At 36.5% G+C, this 21,368-nt stretch overlaps 1 protein-coding gene across 6 annotated transcripts in view; it reads right to left on the bottom strand.

Moving 5' to 3' along the window:
• Positions 1–1,063: 1,063 nt before the first annotated feature.
• Positions 1,064–21,368, bottom strand: part of ERCC6 (ERCC excision repair 6, chromatin remodeling factor) — a gene marked incomplete at its 5' end in the record, with an annotated part of 46,600 nt that continues 26,295 nt past the window's right edge. For all 6 annotated transcript variants that reach the window (XM_080347896.1, XM_080347897.1, XM_080347895.1 and 3 more), the window contains 14 exons: positions 1,064–3,580; positions 4,001–4,079; positions 4,410–4,611; positions 5,220–5,951; positions 6,061–6,206; positions 8,077–8,171; positions 9,237–9,356; positions 9,784–9,894; positions 10,651–10,869; positions 12,771–12,866; positions 14,095–14,211; positions 15,570–15,746; positions 16,329–16,499; positions 21,229–21,364. In XM_080347896.1, the coding sequence (XP_080204022.1) occupies positions 3,152–3,580; positions 4,001–4,079; positions 4,410–4,611; positions 5,220–5,951; positions 6,061–6,206; positions 8,077–8,171; positions 9,237–9,356; positions 9,784–9,894; positions 10,651–10,869; positions 12,771–12,866; positions 14,095–14,211; positions 15,570–15,746; positions 16,329–16,499; positions 21,229–21,364 (2,830 nt within the window). In that variant the 3' untranslated portion in view covers positions 1,064–3,151. The remainder of the gene's footprint in view (positions 3,581–4,000; positions 4,080–4,409; positions 4,612–5,219; positions 5,952–6,060; positions 6,207–8,076; positions 8,172–9,236; positions 9,357–9,783; positions 9,895–10,650; positions 10,870–12,770; positions 12,867–14,094; positions 14,212–15,569; positions 15,747–16,328; positions 16,500–21,228; positions 21,365–21,368) is intronic.

The raw sequence follows: 21,368 nt of genomic DNA, 5'->3' as shown, positions 1-21,368 counted from the left end.
GTTTTACCCAAACAGTGTACACAGTCCCCATAACTGCTTACAGAACAACTCAAATATTTGCTGTTTAGATTTCTAGATCTTTGTTAAACTGCATTTGTCTGCTGAGCTGTGTGGGTAGTAGGTCCCATCACTTACACTGGCACATTTTTGGTGTAGCGCGGTGCTCAGCTTTCAGCATCTTTACAGGAAAGAAATTTTCAGGAGTTCTTGTGGTAGACTTATTTTTTAAAGATTATACTCACTGTTTTATGCTGAATGTCTTTCGTTATTAAGATTTTTTTTTTCCACCTTGATTCCTAAACTAACATATATATTTTGATTGTTCTTTATCCCCATTTTAGTGAAGTAAGAAAACCAAATATAAAAACACAAGCATTCCAGATGAGTGATTTTTGGAATCATGGACAAATCAAGTAGCAAACTACCAAATGCAGCATTGAATACTTGGAAACTGAGAAGGCTAAAATACAAGATTTTCAAAATGTGATGTGTCTATAAACTATTCAATGGTAAACATGCTTGACTAAGCAATATCTTTAGTCAGGAATTGTTTAAGATATTCTTTGAATATGTGAAAGGAATTAACTTTACCTAGGTAAAGTTAAACAAACAAAAAAATCAGATAATAGAATAAAAAAAATCAGAATATGGAATAAAAGTAGGATTACTCTGAAATAACTCTTCTACTTTCAAATGCATAGCAGCTATATTATATTCCAGAACAACTTTTACCTATAAATCAGCCTGTAGGCCTTTAATCACATACACTTTTGAGATGAAATACTTAGAAATATATTTTTTAGTATTATATTTATATGCATTCAGTCTTTTAAACATTTTAAACAAAAGCTAGTACTGGAAAAAAAATCTAGTAGCTAGAACACGTATTTTGAAGTTGTATAAAAAATGGAAATATACTTAAAGATAATATGAATCATTTAGTCAGAGCCACACCATACAGGAAAAGATGGCTCCCCCACCTGTTCTTCCTCCCACCCCTCAAAGAAGACTTCTAGAACAGACTTTGGTTTTGCTTTTTTTTAATAAGTCTGTAAAAGCCAAGGATTTATAAAAAGCACATGCAAGTCAATTTACATTAACAGACTAGTGAGAAGCTGCAAACTTTCTTTGCAGGAACTATGTCTCTAAGATAGGAAGCAGTAAATAGAACAGGACACCAGCACTGACAGCTAAGGTGACAATGGCAGCTTTGCAGACAGTTGAATTCCTGGTTTGTTCCCACGGCATTGGGATGCAAGCAGGTACGACACCCAAAACCAAATAAAATTCCCTATAGCTTTGTTGAGAAGAGCAACATTGGTTTGTGTTCACTCTTTTACTGATCCATTTTAAGTAACATCAAAAGATCTAAAATTTTTGAAGTGTTTTGTAATTGCAGCTTAGATTCTTGATTTCGTCTCTCTCTTGAAAAAGGGAATGTAAGAGAATATAAATGGGATCAGAAAAAGAGATGTCAGGAAAAGGTGCGACAGTCGCACTTTCAAATGCAATGACGAGAAGAAACAGATTCTTGGAATGTCTGTCGTCTCCAACTCCAGTCTGTGAAAAGCCAACTGGCCAGTTACTGGAACAGTGAGGCACCATTTTTTGTAGATCTCTAAAGATCCATTAGCACTGAGCAAAAACAAGAGGAAAAAACATTGGAAGTATCTCAAAGAGGTCCATTTCAAGAACAAAGTAACAGTTTGTACTCTCACTTCACCATTCATCTTTCAATATTTGTACTTCCATTTGAAGTACATAAGATACTTTCACACTGAACAAAAAAACCAAAAGTAGCTCAGCTTTACTTTTTCTCCGTAGCTTAGAGATAGGAAGGACATGAGGCATATTTAACTGCTCCTCATTTAAGCCAAACAGTAATTTCATGTTGCTGCAAGAATGTGGTTTTCTTCTCAAAAATCTATCAATTTTCAACCCCCCTTAAGATTTCCTTATGTTGCACACTAGTACTTTGAAGACAGACCCAATGTAGTACTCACATTTGCCACAAATAATCCAACCCTTCCTTCCTTGGAAGATAATGGGTAATAGTCTTCCTGACAGTCAGACAAGTTCTGAGATTTGCTCTGTCTACAGAATAGGCATGACCTGTAACTTCTGTAAATGCTCCTATTATGTCTCTGGCCAAAAATGATTATGTTTAGCAAAATACAGTGAAATCATTCCCCCTTTGACCACCTAACACCTCAGTCTTTGCCAAGGTATAAAATTTTAAGTGCTAACAGGGAACTGGGAAGTTTTTGACATCAGTTAAAGTAAGACCCGTGAACATTTCATGGGAACTTCTCTAACAGACTTCAATTACCAGTCCACAACCTGCAACAAACATAACAGTTACTGTCACCTCGGTGGTAAGAAATATTGTACCAAGCAATTGCCAGTGGTGTAAGGGACTGTAAACAAATTGATGATTATGGCATAAATGGCTTTTCCATAATATAAAAATTTTTCCATAATTATCAACTGTCAGTCACCTCAATATCCTGCCAGGCTTTTCATTTTTTTTTTTGTGATTAAACCTCTGTGGCAGTAGAATTATTTTCCAAGTTAATTACTGATGTAAGTTACACCGCATGTGCTAGGTGCTGGCAATAACGAAAACACCAGCATTAAAATAAAATTCTCACTGCTGATCAAAGTGTCATACAACAATTTAGATGCACTTGTTGGTACAAGTGAATCTCTCATGCTGACCACTATCATAATTTTTTTTCTGATGGTACACTGTGTGGCCCATGACAATTCAAGTAACATACAGAAAATTGAGGAAGAAGTTCTTGGAATTTCACAGAAATCAAATAAAAGTCTTACAACCCACAGCAACATCCATGGTTCTTATTGCAATAAGAAGTCAGTAGGTATTCTTCGTCCCATTTATATTAACATTTCTTTTAAAGAAAAGGTGCTGATACTTTGTATTGTTTCATCTATGAGGTAGATGGCACTTTATTATAAATAGTGTAAGTCAGAAATTAAGTTAGCTCTGAGCCTGCAGGAAGCACTGTGGCACCGACTGCTCAAGTCAACTACTAAATCATGAATATGAAATAATTCCTCATTTTAAAAGACAAACAGTAAGTCTCTGAACGGAGAGTGCGGGCTGACAGGTGCCTTTCCGAGAAAAAGGTCAGTGGAATTCTGTCTTTAGCTTCCAGACACCTTCACCATTCGGCCTCCTATAGAAGGTGCAGACATTGCGGAGAAGTTCTCTAAAGACGGCGGACTGCGCCACAGTCAGTTTGGACTCAAATTCATGCAGCAGTTCCTGGGTGCTCGCCTCACCGTCCACACGGGCCCCGAACGCTACGAAGTTACGCAGATCCACGAGCAGTTCATCGTATTCAGTTGAACCTGGGACTGGGGTGGGTGCTTGGTAATGATTCTCATCTCCTTCATGCCTTGTCTGTTGTGACAAAGTAAGGTGGTTTCTTGCCCTCATCTTGGCTAATAATGTTGAAGAGTCTAGTGCACTGGGCGACGATTCTCCAGATTTTCCATCAAAGTGCCCATTGGAACTACTCTTCTTTACATCTTCTCTCTTTATTTTATCTGCATCCTGCAAATGAACATACAGATTATGGATAAAGGTAGATTCCAAGGTCCACAGAATCTGTTAAACAAAATCTTCCTGTTGTTTAGACTTAAGCAAACAAACATGAACACTCAGAAGCTAGTAATCTGAAATACACAATAAAGAGGTAGTATGCCCTGTTCTCAAGTTTAGAACTAAACTAAAATAATTGCTGGTCTTGAGACAGATAACCAGACCAAGTTGCAAGTTCTGACTGCTGCTACTAATTAGACTTCGATCAAGATGCTATGTCAAAACATGAAAACGCAAATTCATGGGTGCCTAAAAATTCCAGAATTCTACATAATCATATGAAAAATGGGTATGAGACACATCTACAGTACAAATCAGAACATTTCATACGTATCAGCTGTTAAAAGAGAAACATTAGCTTGTGTCTTTTACCTTGCACTTCTTCACAGGTGATGCACAAGTGGAATGTGAAGAAAGCAGCATGGGGTTTCTTTTGCGACCAAACCGACTCCTAAAAACCCACAAAAGACTTAATGTCATAAAACATCCTTCTCGCAATGATTAGGACAGTTTTGCCAAAGACACTATGTTTGCATTTTAGGGTTCTCAAGAGCTCTCTGCCAAACTCTGTCTCCTCTTCTGTGCAACAATAGTGCTTTCTTTGTACTTCAGAATGAACTTCCTAGGCTTGCAATATGCTTTCATGTTTTTAAGAAATATAAAACATGAACCTCCACTTTGATACACGTTACTGAAAATATCCAGTGCAAAAAAAGATAAATACATAGCATCCTAAAGAACTCTTCCATTTTTGGAAAAGCAGTGTGAGAATTGAACTTACTTTATTCCTGATGGTGCACCTGAAAGCCCACTCGTGCCTGTCCAGGTTGGCACACCAGAAGCAGCTCCTAAACAACGCTGTCGAGAGATTTTTAAAGCTCTTAAGGCATCCTGCGCCACTCTGTTTGCTTCTGCTTCCACCAGCACATAATCTGCACTGGAAGCTTCCATAATGGCATCATGCTTCATAACACTGTGTACCCCTAAAAACCAGAAGATACAAGAAAAGGTGAAGGAGGACATCCATTAATTTACATGGTTATCTGTAAAATTAAATATTAATCATTTAAGTGAATGCCACAATCACATTTTTCCTTTTTCAGGTTGATTATATTCAGGACTTCGGTACAGTAATTTCTAACCAGAGAAACCCCTTCTATCAGGTAAGCAATCAATTTGACAACAAACCACTTCTGCTGTGCTGATGTGGTCATTATTCACAAGACTTCGCAATTATGTGGGTAAATCGATCATTTCTACTGTTATGGACAGGACAGAAGTGAAACCCTTGTGTAAATGAAGGTTGGTTTCCAGAAGAAACATTACCTTACTTCTATATCCAGAAGTGCTTCTGGAAAGCTGCAGATCTCTTTCAAATGTTTGTGCCAAGGTAATTAACACATTCATACACAAAGCATTTCAATAATTAACATTTTAATGTTTCACTATCGTAACACAATAGATAAAATACATTTTGTATTGTAGTTCTAATGATCAGAGTAACACAACTGCTCCTTCCCTCATTTGCATAAGTTTTATATACCTCTGTTTAAACAGTCTGACTGTAGAAAAACCAAACAGCATCAGTTACCTGATTTTTTGAAAAGTTTCTCCAAGACGTAATCATCATTTTTCTTTGAGTCTTCCTGCTCCTCTTCACTGTTCTCTTTTCTGTATTGCTTCTGTTTCACTAGATGAGGAATGCGCTCTCCTTCAAATTTGGCATCTTTGTGATGTTTCTTCTTAGACTTATCTTTGTGGCTCTTATGTGACAGCATATCCACCCTGTGCTTTGTTTTTGAGGTACACTTATAATGATTATTATCTAATTGCCCATTGTCAGTTTTAGCAACTTGGTTTCCCCAAGGGCCAGCTGCACCACATGTAAGGCTGAAGTCTCCCTTGACAGTTGCATTTGCTGCTCCATGTACTTCATCAGCCAGCACAGTGTTCAGACATTTGCCACTCTCCAAAGACCCTGCATCACCTGGCAATGACTGGGACATGCATTTTTCAGCTCCTTCCAAGCTGTCCTCCTTGCTTTTATTCAATGAATTTATATTAGTAGCAGCTTGTGCAGAATCTTTTGCATAACCATTTTGGTCAAAGGTTTCCAAATTTCCTTTGGTTTCCTCACTTGTCTCTATTGCTTTAGAAGAAGAATTTGTCACGTGCATGGTTGAGTAGAAATCGGATGACTTGCTGTACTTTGGTGAGCTGCTTTCTGTAAGATGGAGATCACCTTTAGAAGTATCATTGTCAGGTGGCTTTTCAAGCTTTTGTTTCAATTGGCGTTTTGGGACTTGAACATCTGAACCAGTACCTGTGGGATGAATAAAATTAGTAACCATTCATCAAACACTTCAAACATTTTCTATTTTAAACACAGAAAAAAAAAAAAAAAAAAAAAAAAAAAAAAAAAAAAAGAGTACCTGCAAAAATTGCACTTGTTTCTGTCCCCTGAGACACATCTGGGCTGCTCAGAGTAAAAAGTTCATAAAGATCATTGGATTTGAAAAAGCGTCTCTGCTTAGGGTCTTTCAGCACTCTGTTTGTTAAAAACTGTTTGAAGATTTGTCTGAAAAAGAAAATAAAAAGTACTTTGTGCGTGAAACAATGTCTAACTATGTTTAAGTACTGAATACAGTACTTAAACAGAAAACTGTATAAGCACAAACGTTACCCTGCAGAACAATTAAGCAGTGGGAAGATGATGTTAGTTTCCAAAAGACAATCTTGAGTTAGTAACTTTCAAACAACCAACTAAATTATTAAACACAGGGATTTACTGTTTTGCAACAACTCCGTAACACAACAGGTAACCACCATCCTGAAATGTCCTATGAGGCATCCCTTAACTAAACAAAAAATAACTTCAAAGCTACACTCTTTTTTTGTCCATTAAACTGAAAATCCTACATATATTACAATTAAAGTATTGGAAAGCTTCTTGAAAGAAAAAACGAAAGCTTGTTAAAATGACAACATTTTAATGGTTCAATGGGTTGGAGGAATCAAAAGCAGCAGCAGCTCAATCCGATGGTGATGACTGGATGACAATCACTGAAAAGGGAAATGAGACTCGTTGAGAGGCAAGGGGGAAAAAAGCCCATCTGTAGAGGACTGAAAGGAACAAATCTGGGGGAGAACTAAGCTGCAAAAAGTCTTCTACTATTGGTAAATATATTTCTATGCCATGTTCGTACCACATAGCTTTTGACTGCAAGTCCTAGGCACTATTCTCTTGCACAAAAAAATACAGCCCTAAACAGAGCTGGAAATCAGTTCTCCCTAAGTGTTTTTATCACGGTTTTGACTCTACTGGCATTAAGCAGGGAAACTATTTTTGGCAAAAACTAAGTTTAAACACAGGTGCCAGCTACTGTAGTGCACCCATCAGGAGACTTCAAATTTTTTAAGAATTGACTGAGCTTCGTTGCTTCCTGCAAGGATGGTCTGCAGGGCAGAAAACACAGGCAAAAAGAAAAGACAACTTGCTTAAAATTCGAAGTCCATTGCAGTGTTCTGGAAAGAAATGAATTTCTGATGCCTGTCTTGACCTTTAGAGCCCACTTCCTTGATGTGGTCAGTGTTGTTCAAACAGAAATATGCCAGAGGGATGCAAGCCAAGCAACAGCGGATGCTTTGTGTCCATGTGGTAAAACAGATTCAAAAAAGGCATTCAATAAGTGCTGGTATTTCATTATTTAGAGCTTTTCATTCATCTGCATTATCAAAAAGGATATTCCAATTCTAAAGAGTGATGCCTAGACAGAGGATTCCCATATAAGTTCGTTTGAAATTCATGTGAGTGAAGCTAACTACTGAGGAAGCTGAATGGGAAAGCAAAACAAAAATATTTCAGTGATTTTGAAATGCAAGCGCTTTAAGCTTTAGCTACATTTTGGAATAAATAACATGAATATGACTGGTGTTTCTTAGGATTTAATTGTCTCAATTTGGAATGATTTAGGAATAAAATCAAATTGGGTTTGCAGAGTAGTAAATGGATGTATGTACCACATACATCTTTATATATCCTGAGGATAATATAAAAAACTTGTTGATTTCAATTTGCATTTCAGACTTGCTGAGTCTCATGTTCTGAGTAAGGGGCTAATTTTTTCCCGTCTATGCCTGATACTCTCACATTTACGGGGAATTCTTGGATGTGCTGGACACAGCTGCTGGAACAGATTGATGAGGTATATTTAGAGTGTGGGTCTTGGGGCTAGAGAGGTGGCAGCACAGCCCAGCAGCTGGGAGTCTGATATTAGAAAAAGGCCCATTTCCAAGTGGAAGTTTTAAAAAGTTTTCTGTGACGTGCCCATCATGATCAAGATTAGGATTTACAAGCAATGTGTGTACATGCATAGGTATGTCACTGTTATTCACTACAAACATTTTCTTGAGCACACAGCTGTATCCAAGGAACTGTTGTGACTGACCTGTGGTAGATCTTCTCTTCAATAGTACCTGCAGTGAGAAGCCTGTACACAGTCACCTGCTTCTTTTGGCCTATTCTCCAAGCACGTTCCCGAGCCTGGAATACAACAGGTTTGGTTACTGGACATTAGCCTCTTAGACGTGTTTGACAAAGCTATGCATATCGCTGTTTCAAACCTAGGTTGGATATTTAACAAATAGTTCAAAAAGTTACACAGCTGTGGTATTTCTACAGCATTAGGACAACTAACTCAGAAGGGGAGGAAAACAATTTAGAAAGTTTACAGATGTAAAAAGGCAAGTCTCCAATAGTACCACGAAATTTATGCAAAAAATCTGAAAAAATAAGTGATGTTGAAATTAGAACTCATATTTAGGATCTGCACTTTATATAGACTTATTCCAAAAGGGATCCATTTCACAATAGGCTTTTAATACACACATTTTCTTTGAACTTTTGTTCTTTTTCTTAACTGAAAGTTTTCCTACAAGCACCTTGAACCAACTGCTAAAACAGACCACTCTATGTCAGACTACACATTTGCAGATGTCAGAGCGATGTAGGATTTCCATCAAAGAGTTATTTTCTCTCAAACATGTAAGCTCCATATACTGTTAAGGGTTCTGAAAACCCAGAGTATCATTACAGCATCAGATAAACAACTACTTTAAGGTATTGGCTTAACAGCAGCTTCTAAGGGTGTAGTTACATATCATTTAGTGACAAAGACAATTTAAGCAAAGGAGAACAAATGTTTCTTATCTTGCATTGCAACCATGAAGAGTCATGCCTGTTCAAGAGCTTGCACAGCTGTTCTCTCCCTTCAGAAACACCTAGTTTGTGTGCATATTTATTGAAAGAAAAAAAAAGGCCATTTCAACTGTTTGTTTGGCTACACTCTAAACAGGCTATAAAAATCAACAATATTGAAGAGTGGTGAGGCCTAACAGCATAAAGGGGATGTGGTGGGAACCACTTAAATTGGCTTTGCCACAAGAGTAATCATAATGTAGAACTGCACCCTAAGTGACCATTGCTGGGAACAGCAACTTAGGGAAAAGCAACATAGAATGACATTTATCTCCTCAAACAGTCTTAAAACACTATCTCCAGTTTTATTTCAGCTTAGCTGGTAAATGGAATGTAATGAACCAAACTCACCTGTGTATCTGTACTGGGATTCCAGTCAGGATCATAAATAATAACTCGGTCAGCACCAGTCAAGTTAACTCCAATGCCACCAACACGAGTTGTCAGAAGAAAAAGAAATATGGATTTGTCCTGTAACACAAGAGAGAATTTACTAAAGCAAGAATTACGAAAGTACAAGATGACTTTTTTTATTTCATGGATTCTTTTACCTGCATTATTTGCAAAGATGCAAAGGCAGCAAAGAGAAGGAATAAGTTTCCTTGTTTGTCTAATATCTCTTGACAAAAGTAGTTTCATCTAAATTTCAACTACTGTTGTCCAATAAAATTTCTCTTACCTCTTTTCAACTGCATTTTCTTTCTTAGCAGAAAACTCAACTCAAGTATGAAAAAAAAGACTTTTTTTCCCTTCCAAAGAAAGCGGTTTCATTTGACTGAACTCCTCAATTTTGTGTCTCAAACCTGAAGTAGTATATTTAAAAACAGATAAAAAAAGGAATGCAAGAACTCAACCATACCCTCTAACAGGAATTAGCGTGTGGGATGCAACATCTCACCTCATTAAATCTTGTTACAAGGGGCTGTCTGGAAGCTATTGTTGTGGTGCCATCCATCCTGAAGTAGGAATAGTTTCTATCTCTCACAAAGACTTCAAATATATGCAGCATCTGTCATGACAGAAAAAAATTAATGAAATCCAGATGTGAAGACTAAGCAACTGTCCAATCAAGTAATAAGAATTTCTGGTACTAACTGCAGTGCCAATCAAACAAACAAGATGATGACCAAAAACTTGTGAATCTTAAGTGAGCAGAAAATTAATTAACTTATAAGATTCACTGTGGGGGGGAAATAATAGTTATTTCACTGCTGAATGCAATAGTGGAATGTTCTTGCTTGGTTTGGGAAGTCCAGAGCCATGGTCTCAAGACAATTAACCAGGTAAATGTTGCAGCATTTCAGGGAATCCATGTAAGTAAGACAAAATCATGTATACACAGGGAAAACAAATTAAGGTCACTGTCTGTGCTACTGGCCCAAAGCATACAATTCTGAGGATTAGATGTGCACATGCACTAAACCACAAACTGACTAGCAATTCTACCCTGAAACTACACAGCAGGGACACTAAATACATCACCACTGCTTCAGCTTAGTATTACATGGGTAGAATTGATACAAGCTTTTATACAGTATATTGAATTTGGGAAATATTGTCACAACACTGTGCCATTCCAGCAAAGCTTACTGCGCTTGGGAACTTATATCCAAAGTCATTTTGGTATTTTTTTCAACAAGATGTTAATTTTCTGAGAAGGACACTACAAAAAGCTGTTCTAATTACAAGTCTTGTTGGGACACACAGATATACAATTTTTTAGTTTTACTAACAGCTAAAACTAAAACCAATAAGCTCATCTTACCTGTCTTGACTGAGTAAAAAACAACACTCTGTGACCTTGCTTGTGCCATATTTTCAGCAAGGATTCTACCACTATCATTTTTCCAGAACGTTTCCAATACCCGAACTGATCTGCTTCCTCCACTTCAGCATCTGGTACACCCTTCAAAATCCTCGGACCACCAGAGAAGAGGTCAGGGTGGTTGCAAATCTTTCTCAAAGCTACTAGTCCTGAGAAAAGCTAAAAAACACAGAAGAAAAATATTTTTGTTTTCTTGACAAATACTTGTGTCTATATGTGTTGTGGTTGAGAAAAATAAACAGCAATGAATTAATCCAGTCATCACCAATTTGTTTTTAATAGTGGTTTGCTCTTCAGAGAAGCCAATGGATATTAATACTTGTTTCATGGAAAGTTTTAGGGAAAATCAGTAAAAGAGAAGGTCAATGAAATTATATGTTCTTGTGAGCCTCTTCTGGTGACAATATTAAGACAATTTCCACATTAGCAAAAGCAGTCCCTAGCTGTAACTTATAGTCATTTTTTTCCTATTCAAAAGGAAAAATTCCACCAAATTCGTCACTTGAAATTATTGTGTTCCTCCTTCCAATCCTCACCATGTTAGCAGGCAGCTTAAGACATTGGACGCCTTCCTGTGTAACCTCATCTAAGTGTTCCTGCTCCTGCAATGGGGATTGGACTAGATGATCTTTCGAGGTCCCTTCCAATCCCTGACATTCTGTGATTCTGTGATTGAGAGCAGCAAGTATACCCACCAGAATGCAGAGTAACAAAGAGAAAACATATCTGAACAAACACGTGAAGCTGAAAATTACCACTTTTAATGCCATGTTACAAGGGTTCTGCTCAGTTATTAATTCAATAATATTACAAGTGTTATTTATTCTTCTAATATAATGGGCACTCAAAAATGAACTAGCCTGAAACAGCAAATCCCTCCATCTTCTGTCACAACAAGTTGTATGAGCCTGCTCATAATTCATAGTTTATTTGTAGAATGGGGTTTTTGTTTTTCAGTTGGGATTCACTGCTGTCATCACAAAACATCTAATAAAAGCAATGACATTTACTGTTCAAAATTTTAATAACATGATAGCCCATTCCGTAATACAATAGAGAAATTTCTGCAGATAGTCTTGTACAAAGCATCTCTTGAAGATTGAGCTCCTTAAAATAATTTTCATTGAGATAACTAAAATTGCTAGGCATTTGAAAAAACTTGGCCACTATACCTGTGTGACACCTGGAAAAATAGATCGAAACAATTACAAGGTCAAGATCTGCTTTGTATGGCACTACAAGATACACAGCTGTACTGACTACGCAACTAACTGGAGCCACTGGGACTGAGGGGAGAAGGGATTTCACAGTTCACAAGACAAGTAAACATGTGGTGAATTATGCATTATAACTAAGAAATATTACTTTTCTTACAAACAACACATCTGTATTTTGCAGCTAAAATGGGAGGGCAAAACATCCACTGCATGCATAAAAAGTCAAATGGATGTATGCAATGTAGGAGTCACAGGGAACAGCAGACTTTTTACACAGGTAACAGCAGGCCTTTGCAAATGTATTTCAATTACTGCTGTCATCCTGGACACAGCAATTTCTAAGCTTAAGCTGAGAGGATGGAGGTAAAAGATGTTGAAGTGACTAGTAAGACAACAATGAAGATCTTGCTATTCACTCTGCTATATATTAAGACTCTGTGAAATCATCAACCATTACATCACAAAGTTATCACACCTGAACCTCAGCACAAATTACTCTTTTCCCTTGCTTCACTTTTGCAGTTGGTTAGAAGCATGCATACAGTTACCCAGAGCAGGTCATCCAACAAGCCATAATTTGCTCCAAGATCACATACATTCAATTTCTACTTTTCTACATTTCTATTTTTATCTGGTCAGGCCCCTATATAGGGATCACTAACTCTACATATTCCATGGAACATTTTTGAAGGGGGGAAAAAAAAATAGCAGACAACCACAAAAGCAGAACTGAGATCAGGGTGTTGCTTCCCTTTCTGCTCAGAATCCAGCTAGAAGAATGTAAAGGTTAGTCTATGATTATCCATCAAACTCTGCCTGCCATTAACCTTAATTAATGCCAACCTGCATGTCTCCGTTGAGAATCTCGTATACTTCTTTTGAGTTGATGAAATTTTGATAGACTTGACGCTGCTCATCTGTCAAACGGCAAAAGAGGACCTACCAAAACAAACAAATGAACCACTCAAGCCCACCTGTAAACTCCAAATACAGTGCAGTTTAAAGTTTTACAATGTGCTACAATGAAGCTTCACAGATGTCTGATATACTGAAATACTAAGTTAAAAGATACGGCATAGAAATAATTAGTAAGAAAAAGCTTAGAATTTTAGAGAATGAACATAATCATTAAGATAGGTTTCATGAGGTTTTTGTGCCCTTTTCCAGCTGTTATTTTTTTCCCTCAACTTGCTTTATTTTTCAAGGTGCTGCCGTTTTCCAGTTTTAATGAACAACTGTGCCATGTTAGCATTTTCTCAAAGCTATTTTAATAGGAAATGCTTTCCATTGTGTCTGTTATGTCCCTTACAACTTACAAATTCTTAGTACCTCATGGGAAAACTAGGTTAGCACATGCAATCTGTTCTGTCATTAGCCTTCGCGTGTGAGCATATAATGATTTTTCAGATGGTTTGATGGGCTAAAATGGAACAAAGTCACTTCCTCGCATCCTGCAAAGCACCCAACATTATACCATAAGTCAAACTTATGTAGTTCCCTGTGACTGACAAGAACAAAAATCAAGTTTGTTTAATCTGTTTATGATGGCATTCTTTAGAGTACATAGTCCAGACTCTGAAGTATGTAGAAATTCTAAATTTGATTTAAAGAAAATCATCAGACTGCACAGCAGAAATTGCGTATGGCCTACTCATTTATTATGTACCTTTCAGCACTGTGTTACAAAGACTAGCACATCTACTTACCTTTTAGAGGGAGGAGACAGAAAAAAGGACAAAAGCCTAAATCACCAACACTTGAGTGGCAGAAGAATCTAATACTCACTACAAATGAATATTTGTAGGATTTTCCGTTGTTTAAATAATTCTTTCAACCTCCACTTTGAATCAAAATATTTCCCCCAAAATACCCCACCTCTTTATAGAGCAAGCAAGTTTTAGACTAAAAGGCTAATATTTTGGAAATTGATTGGAAAGTACAGGCTCCGATAGCTTGCAGTATGAACAACTGCCATTAAGTATTTCTCTACTATTTGCTGCCCAAATTAACCTTTTTCACAGCAGGAAACAACGCTAAAGCATCCGAGAGATGCACCACTGGAAACACTCCACTGACCTTGGAGAACAGTGTTAAGCAGACCTGACTGCACTTTATACATCCCTTATTTGTTAGGTGAGAGTGTACTCATAAGATAAGATAAGCAAACCTGTTCATTTTTATCTGGAAGTGAAAGGCTCATTTTCACATCAGCCTTCATTCTTCGCAGCAAATAGGGGTTTATGGTGTCCCGTAACACACAGGCACATTTGTACGCAGTTTTAACCTGAAGAATGAAGAAAAAGCAAAAGCTGTATTTTGGTTCTTGCTATTAATTTTAACAACAGGCAAAATTCCATAATTAGCAATAAGAAAATCCTAATAAAAAGAGATGGTTTATGATTTATGTGGATCTACAGTTACATATTCAACACAATGTGAATTGCAATAAAATTCATGTTAGCAGCAATAACAGTGAATAATTAAGTCTTCCTCAGATACCACTAATTTATCTTTCCTAATTTAGTGGAATTTAAAAGAGACTAGAAATTAGATTTCTTTTAGAAACCAATCTAGGAAGTGAGCATAAACTTGCACAGAACCAAAATCCACATGAAAAACTGCTAATACATACACTGAAGATCAAAAGCGAAGCCTGCAGCAATGGTGGTTACCAGACAATAAGTGAAGATTAGTGCCCGCTTGAGACTATTAAAAAAAAATCAGTACCAGAAAATCCCCATGATCACAGAAACGAAAGGTCACTCTGGCCTTAAATGGAGCATATGGTTCTATAATGGGTAATGGATGTATGAGATGGGTATTAACTGTACATAATGGCTAAAAATACCTTCATTTATCTTAAAGCAAAACTAAGAATTTAATAAATTATTGATGTGTTAAAAAAAACCAAAACAAATACACCAACCTCCCCCTCCCCAAATTGGCTGTCTAATTTAGTAAATTACTAAGCTTTATACAAGGGATGTACTTAAACTCAAAAATAAAATAAAACTTTAGAAATGTGTGCAAAACATTACAAATAGTATTAAAAAGGATACAAGTTTATTAGCATTTATATGGAACTTAGTCTGCAGACTAACATGCTGATAATTTATCAGCTAATTTGAAAAATGTTTAACAAGTCATAAATACTGAGAACCAAAACTGCAAAGATTAATAGACATACTTATTCAAAATAATATTACAAATAATTTTTGCTTTCAAAATAAAATTTTATCTACTGTTAGACTTCCAAATTGTTTGGATTTAAGGATTCCTCTGTTGCATAATTTGCCAAAGCTTAACATCAAACAGGAAAATTCTATTTAAAGACACCACAATATGAGATCAGTCACTTCCCACTCCAACTTGCTTATCTTTGCTTAATATCAAAGAATACTTCTCATGATTTAAGCTTTAGGGCTTTTGACTAGAGAACTTTGTGTATAAGCTATATCCTTGTACAAACGAAATGGTCTCATTTGGTTGAATAGTTATTTTCATATATGCAGCAGCAAAACGCACATGCAACTCGCTTTTGGGCTAGCGTCTAGAACACACAGTATGAGGTACATTTCAAAGTCAGTTTTGAAACAATGTAACAGTCTCCTTCAAGTAAAGTGAATATTTTGATGCATTTACCTGAACAGGAGAGGCATTGGCATAACCTCCCATGGTTATTGGAACTGAAAATTGCTCCATGAACACAGGAAGTGTTCCCAGTTTCCCTGGGAATATAAAGTCAAACAGGGACCAGAGCTCCTTTAGGTTATTTTGCATAGGCGAGCCAGACAGGATGATTCGATGGGGTGTGCGGAACTATTAACAAAAACCACAAAACCAAAATAAAGTTATTTTAATGGATCATGGTGTAGCCTGCCTGCTGCCTCAAAAGATATTCAATTTCACCATCAATGAATCCTCATTTTCATAGAATAGAATCATAGAATGCCCTGAGTTGGAAGGGACCCACAGGGATCACCGAGTCCAATTCCTGTCCCTGCATATGACAACCCCACAGTTCATACCATGTGTCTGAGGGCACTGTCCAGTCAACATGTGGCCTCACATTCCTGAAATAAACAGCTTTCTGCAATATATTTTCCATAAACTGTTACCAGAAAATGAACACCGGCAATCTGACATTCATCCCTAATGACAAATTATTACACAATTATTTAACATTTCTGATTTTTTTCCTCTACCATACTTCTGTAAATGTACTGATGTAAGCTCATTAAAAATGTTAATTATATAGTCAAATACAGTCCATTGTGACTTAAGCTTTTATTCTTTATTAATGGACAAATGTATATTTTTATGATAAAGTAATACAGGCTACTAGATTTTGGAACTTTCCCCCAAGCCCTTCAAATATTCCTTTTATTTTGCATAAAGTACCTGCTTGCATGCAAGTGTGACTGCAGCATTTGGATTTCGGATTTTGTGACCCTCATCCAGAATCACGTAATGCCAGTCATATCTGTGGATGTTATCCTGCATCAGTCTAATGTATGAATAAGATGTAATCAAAATTCCATGGCATGAAGCAATTTCACGGATTAGCTTCACCTAAAAGCAAAAGGCACACATTGTGAGTAACAGTGAGACAGCAAACACAGACCTACTCAACCCCAGGTTTGTTGTCCAAAGGGTGTACAGAAAGTTTTGAAAAAGCAGATATACAATTTACTTTGCAAGGAAAATAAGTACAGGCAAGACCTCGATTACATGATTCTTAGCTTATCTGTAAAAAAAACCTCTTGAATACTGTGCTATAACATCAGAATTTGATCTCAACTCTGGGTTAGAAGGAAACTTTTTTTTTAAGGCAATGTCTGAAACACAAACATTAAATTTGATTAAAGTAACTGATTGCTTCAAGTTCTCCTATATTCACCTCACATACTCCCACAGCATTCACAGTATTCAAGACTCATCTTTCTTGCATTTATCCTCCGCATACAAATCTAGAAGACTTAAGCTGAAGATGAGGGACTGGGAGGTGATTCTGGATGAAACAAATATATTCAATGTAAAAGGAAAAAAAATGGTAGAACTGCCAAAGGAAAGATGAAACCCTTATTACTAGAAGTGCCTTTAAGAAAAAAAAGGAAAAACAAACAAACAAAACTCAACCAAACAAAAAACCAAACCCAAACAAAGAAAACAAATAAGCCCAAAATAAAACCAACAAAAACAAAAGGGAAAAGTCCATCTCAAAGACTCAGATGGTGTTAAAAGTCCACGACCTCTTGTTGCAAAATTTCTTGCTCAGACACAGTCCAAGATTCAAAAGCTCTTCTGTGTTTAACTATTCAAGAATTTCTTTCTGATTATCATCCCCTCATAAAATCGTAACACATTATTTAATGTTGACATCATGATTCTCAAGCGAATACGTGAACTCCGGAACAATTTGTATGACAGTAGGATTTCTAGGTAGGTGTGGACATCCAAAGCTTACAACTGTGTTCTAGGGTCTCAGCAATGGCTTATCATAGAATATTGTAGACATCTCCACCCAAACACTTAAGACAAATCATCTCGGGCGATTTCAAATTAAAAGCTTGTAAAATATGTAACCTCTTCTAGTTTTTGCAATTAATAGAGTATGTCTGCAATTAGCCTGACTTACAGAATGCTACACTCTTGTCATTAAAAGATGTTTTGTGAAAGTGCTGCTGTTATTATGGAGGCTCAGGAGACCAATCCCTCCTAGAGGGCAAACAGTGGACTAGCAGAAAACAACAGCCATAAATCACGTTGTCAGGTAGCAGAGAATAGAAGTGAAACACAGGCACATGAAGGCCATTCACTATAAACACACCACAGCAGAATCCTAGTCAGGATTTACTGAACCTGTAATTAATTAAAGTTTCCTTCAAGCTAAATTTTTAATAAACAAGGATTTGTGCTGACAATGAAGAAATAAAACAACACAATTTTATCAACTCACACTACATCACTTATTAACTCTCATTTTACTGCACTTGGTACGTTCCCAGAAGCTGCCTTCACTTTAGTTGCTGCTCTTGAAATAATTGTAAATGTTTTAAAAATGTGATAACATTTAATATTGGATACACACTGTTTTGAGAATGTAGCAGTTCAGAATTCGTACTATTTATCATGTATTTTTAAATTCACAATTCCTGTTTGGTTAGATTCTGGCTATTTTTTTTTTTCTTTTAATCAGGAAATACACTTCTATAAAGTATTTCGGGTCGTGCACTGTTAAACTGAAAAAAATCAGCTTGAGACAAATCCTGCTAATGTCAAACGATTACACAGAAGTTATCTGGCTTTGAAATTCTGAACTCTTGCCTTTAAAAGATGCTAATGAATAGAGGAAATGCGAGCAGATCGACTCATTCTAACCTTGTAGTTCTGTTCAGGACAGTATTTCAGGCCTTTACAACTCAAGGAAAGTATTTTCTCCTAACAGGGTGATAAGTTGACTGTGGTGCCTTGTCTTCACTGGGACACATGCAAAGTACAAAGACTGAAACATTCTTGACAAGCACCATTTCTTAAGGCTAAAACATTTATGATTTTATTCTAAGGACACACCACTAAGCAAATAGGTTTTTCGTCTGCTGGTATCACCCTGTAGCTACAATTTTGTTTTTGAAGCTACAAAAACAGAACAATTTTTTTAACTGATGCTTACAGAAATAAAGTTTCTCTTTTTTTTGGCATGAAGTAGTCTTTAACAAAATATTATAGTGTTCAAGAGGACCTGAACTCTTCTATGTATTAAAAATGGTAATTTTCTTAAACAGAAATATGTATGTTAGGACTGAACTTAAAGAAATATACTAGTGATAACTACGAAACTCTCTAAACATTCAGATACCTTTAAGGCAAGTGTGAACTTACAGAGATAATATCCAGTCACTTATACAAGCATGTATCACTTGTGAAACAAAAATGCATCCTTCAGCAGGCTTGTCACTATCTCATAACGAACCATTAAGACCAGAGATCCATAAATTCAACCCATAAAACCTCTTTATTATTTCCCTGCCCTCACAAAACAATCTAAATGGTGCCATGAAGAGGTTTCAAAAGAACACATTACAATATTTAATAATGTAGAAGTTGCAATAAAAAGAACTAAAGCACTCACTACATATTTAACAAGAATGCTACTTCTTGTGCCATAATACTATGTTTATCTGAGTTTGGTCTTTGACTCAGAAATAGAGCCTTTGGTGAAAATAGTTTCCATACACAGTCATGCCAGTAACTGTAACCTCTGAAGCTTATTTTCTTTACATGTAGATTGTGTACTCTACTGTGAGGGTAGAAGGTTTAAAATCTTCAGTGTGCAAAGTCATTTTCAAATTGATGGTTTCACAGGTGCAAGCATCATGAACTGACAAATGCTTTTGTGGGCTGCATTGAGTGTCTAGCATTTGACCCAGAATAAGGGAATGTAAAGTTACACTTTTACAAGTGGTAAGCGATTACCATCAGAAAGAATTGTCAAGCTCAGTGATACCTATTCTAAAGATCAAGAAACTGAAAGTTCAGCCTTGATCTTAAAAAAAATACAGCCTCCTTCCGTATGTGATATGTTAAACCAAGATAATCAAAGTTCATGTTGGCTCTTACATTTTATAATTTACATATGCTTACATGCCATGAGGAGTTTTGAAACAACAAGACAAGCTCTTTGTACTGAAGGCTTTTTTTCCCTCCCTACACTTACAGAGTTTTCTCCCATTTATTTATGGTATAGAACAGAAGATAAGAGTATTTACCGTATTTTATCTGATCCTTAGAGGTCTCAGAGCACTTCATATTTACAAGTCACTTTAAGCTACATCAGATCTGAGTGTAAACCACAGTAGGAGGTTAATAGCATAAGACAGCACCACAGGACATACTTAGCCACAAGTGCTGTGCCTTGTTCAAATCAAAAGCTGATTTCACAGGTGAGGTTTTTTTGTGTGTGTTTTTTTCTGTTGTTGTTTGTTTGTTTGGTTTTTACTGTGGTCATAAGATTGCTCTTCTCTGATTAAGAGGCATCTAGGAAAAAAAATGTGCATGAGGTGGAGACCACATCAGCAGTGACACTTGTTCAGAGCATGCTGCTGCAGCTCTCAGAAAATGAGGCATTACAGCAGAATTAAGAGAACTGAATATCTCTAAAGTGATCATATGGTATCCAAATTCCTTAATTTTAAGGTGTTGAGCATACATTTGTGGGAGGACAATGGAAGGTGAAGTCCTGAAAACCTGACTCTTCCTGCAGATGGAAAAATTTGAGCCAGTCTGTCAAGTGCATTAATTAACAAATACCCCAAAATAAGCACATACAGCTTAATTTAGGAAGACATACAAGCATATTATTGAGGTCGAAAGACTTTCAGGGCTTCAAAACATACTAAGTTAATTGAACAACAGGAAGCTATTAGCACATTAGAGTGTGCTGTTCCTTTTTTGCCATGGACTGTAATTACATCAATTACCTCAGAATACGTTTAATCAAGTGCAATTAAGCACCATAACATTTTGATATTATTATAAGAAATTCAATAAATACTTAAAGAGAAAATTAAAAATGCTTTGCTGAATCCTGAAAATCCATTTAAGCTTCTGAAATATGAGGCCACAGGAAAACAAAAATCTAAGTTTTCCTTGTTTTGTTCCTGCAAGGCACCAAGGATTGAAACTTCAGACAAGTCAGGCTTGTCAGCTTAAGAAATGGAAAAGGAACAAGCATATTAAGAGACTGGCCAAGAAAATTAAGAGACAGAAAAGGCACTGCTTGAAAAAAGTAAACCAACAAAGTAACATTGTCATTAAAGAAAACGAGACCAAGTGATATCAACTGACATACTGACCAAATGAAGAAAATTGCCTGTGCAAGCAAAACGTATTAAATACTAGATCAATGACATACTGATGCATGAAAGTGCAAGGAGAGAATTCACCAGTACTAGAAGGATATATCTGGTGTACAAGTAGCCTAGTCATTAACTCCTTACATGGACTACAGTACAAGCAAAGCTCAAGCAAGAACCCTGCTACTATGTTTAATTTGTTCAGGCAACATTAGTCTGTAACATAGTATAAATGGTAGTCCATGTGTCCCCTTTTTGTGCAGTTTCCTATCAAATCTATAGAAGACAAAGAATTTTTTGTTCTTTTAAAACAGAGAAAGAGCAGAAGCTTGCACAGAAACATTCAGGAACAGTGAAGTCTTTTTTTGGCTAGCACAAGAGAAAAAAAAAAAAAGAGAAAGAAAAAGAGAAACTTCCAAAATTATAAAATGGATGTCAACCATTACCTTTTTGTCAGTGTAGGAACCAGTTTCATGGAGAATCGCGACTCTAAATGGAGGCCACCAGGTGTGGAATTCTTTTACCCACTGATGCATCACAGTAGCTGGACAAACAATCACTGTTGGACCCAATCCCTGGTACCTAA

The sequence above is a fragment of the Nesoenas mayeri genome (genome assembly GCF_963082525.1).
Source record: "Nesoenas mayeri genome assembly, chromosome: 7".
Classification (NCBI taxonomy): domain Eukaryota; kingdom Metazoa; phylum Chordata; class Aves; order Columbiformes; family Columbidae; genus Nesoenas; species Nesoenas mayeri.
This window is presented reverse-complemented; position numbering and strand designations above follow the sequence as displayed.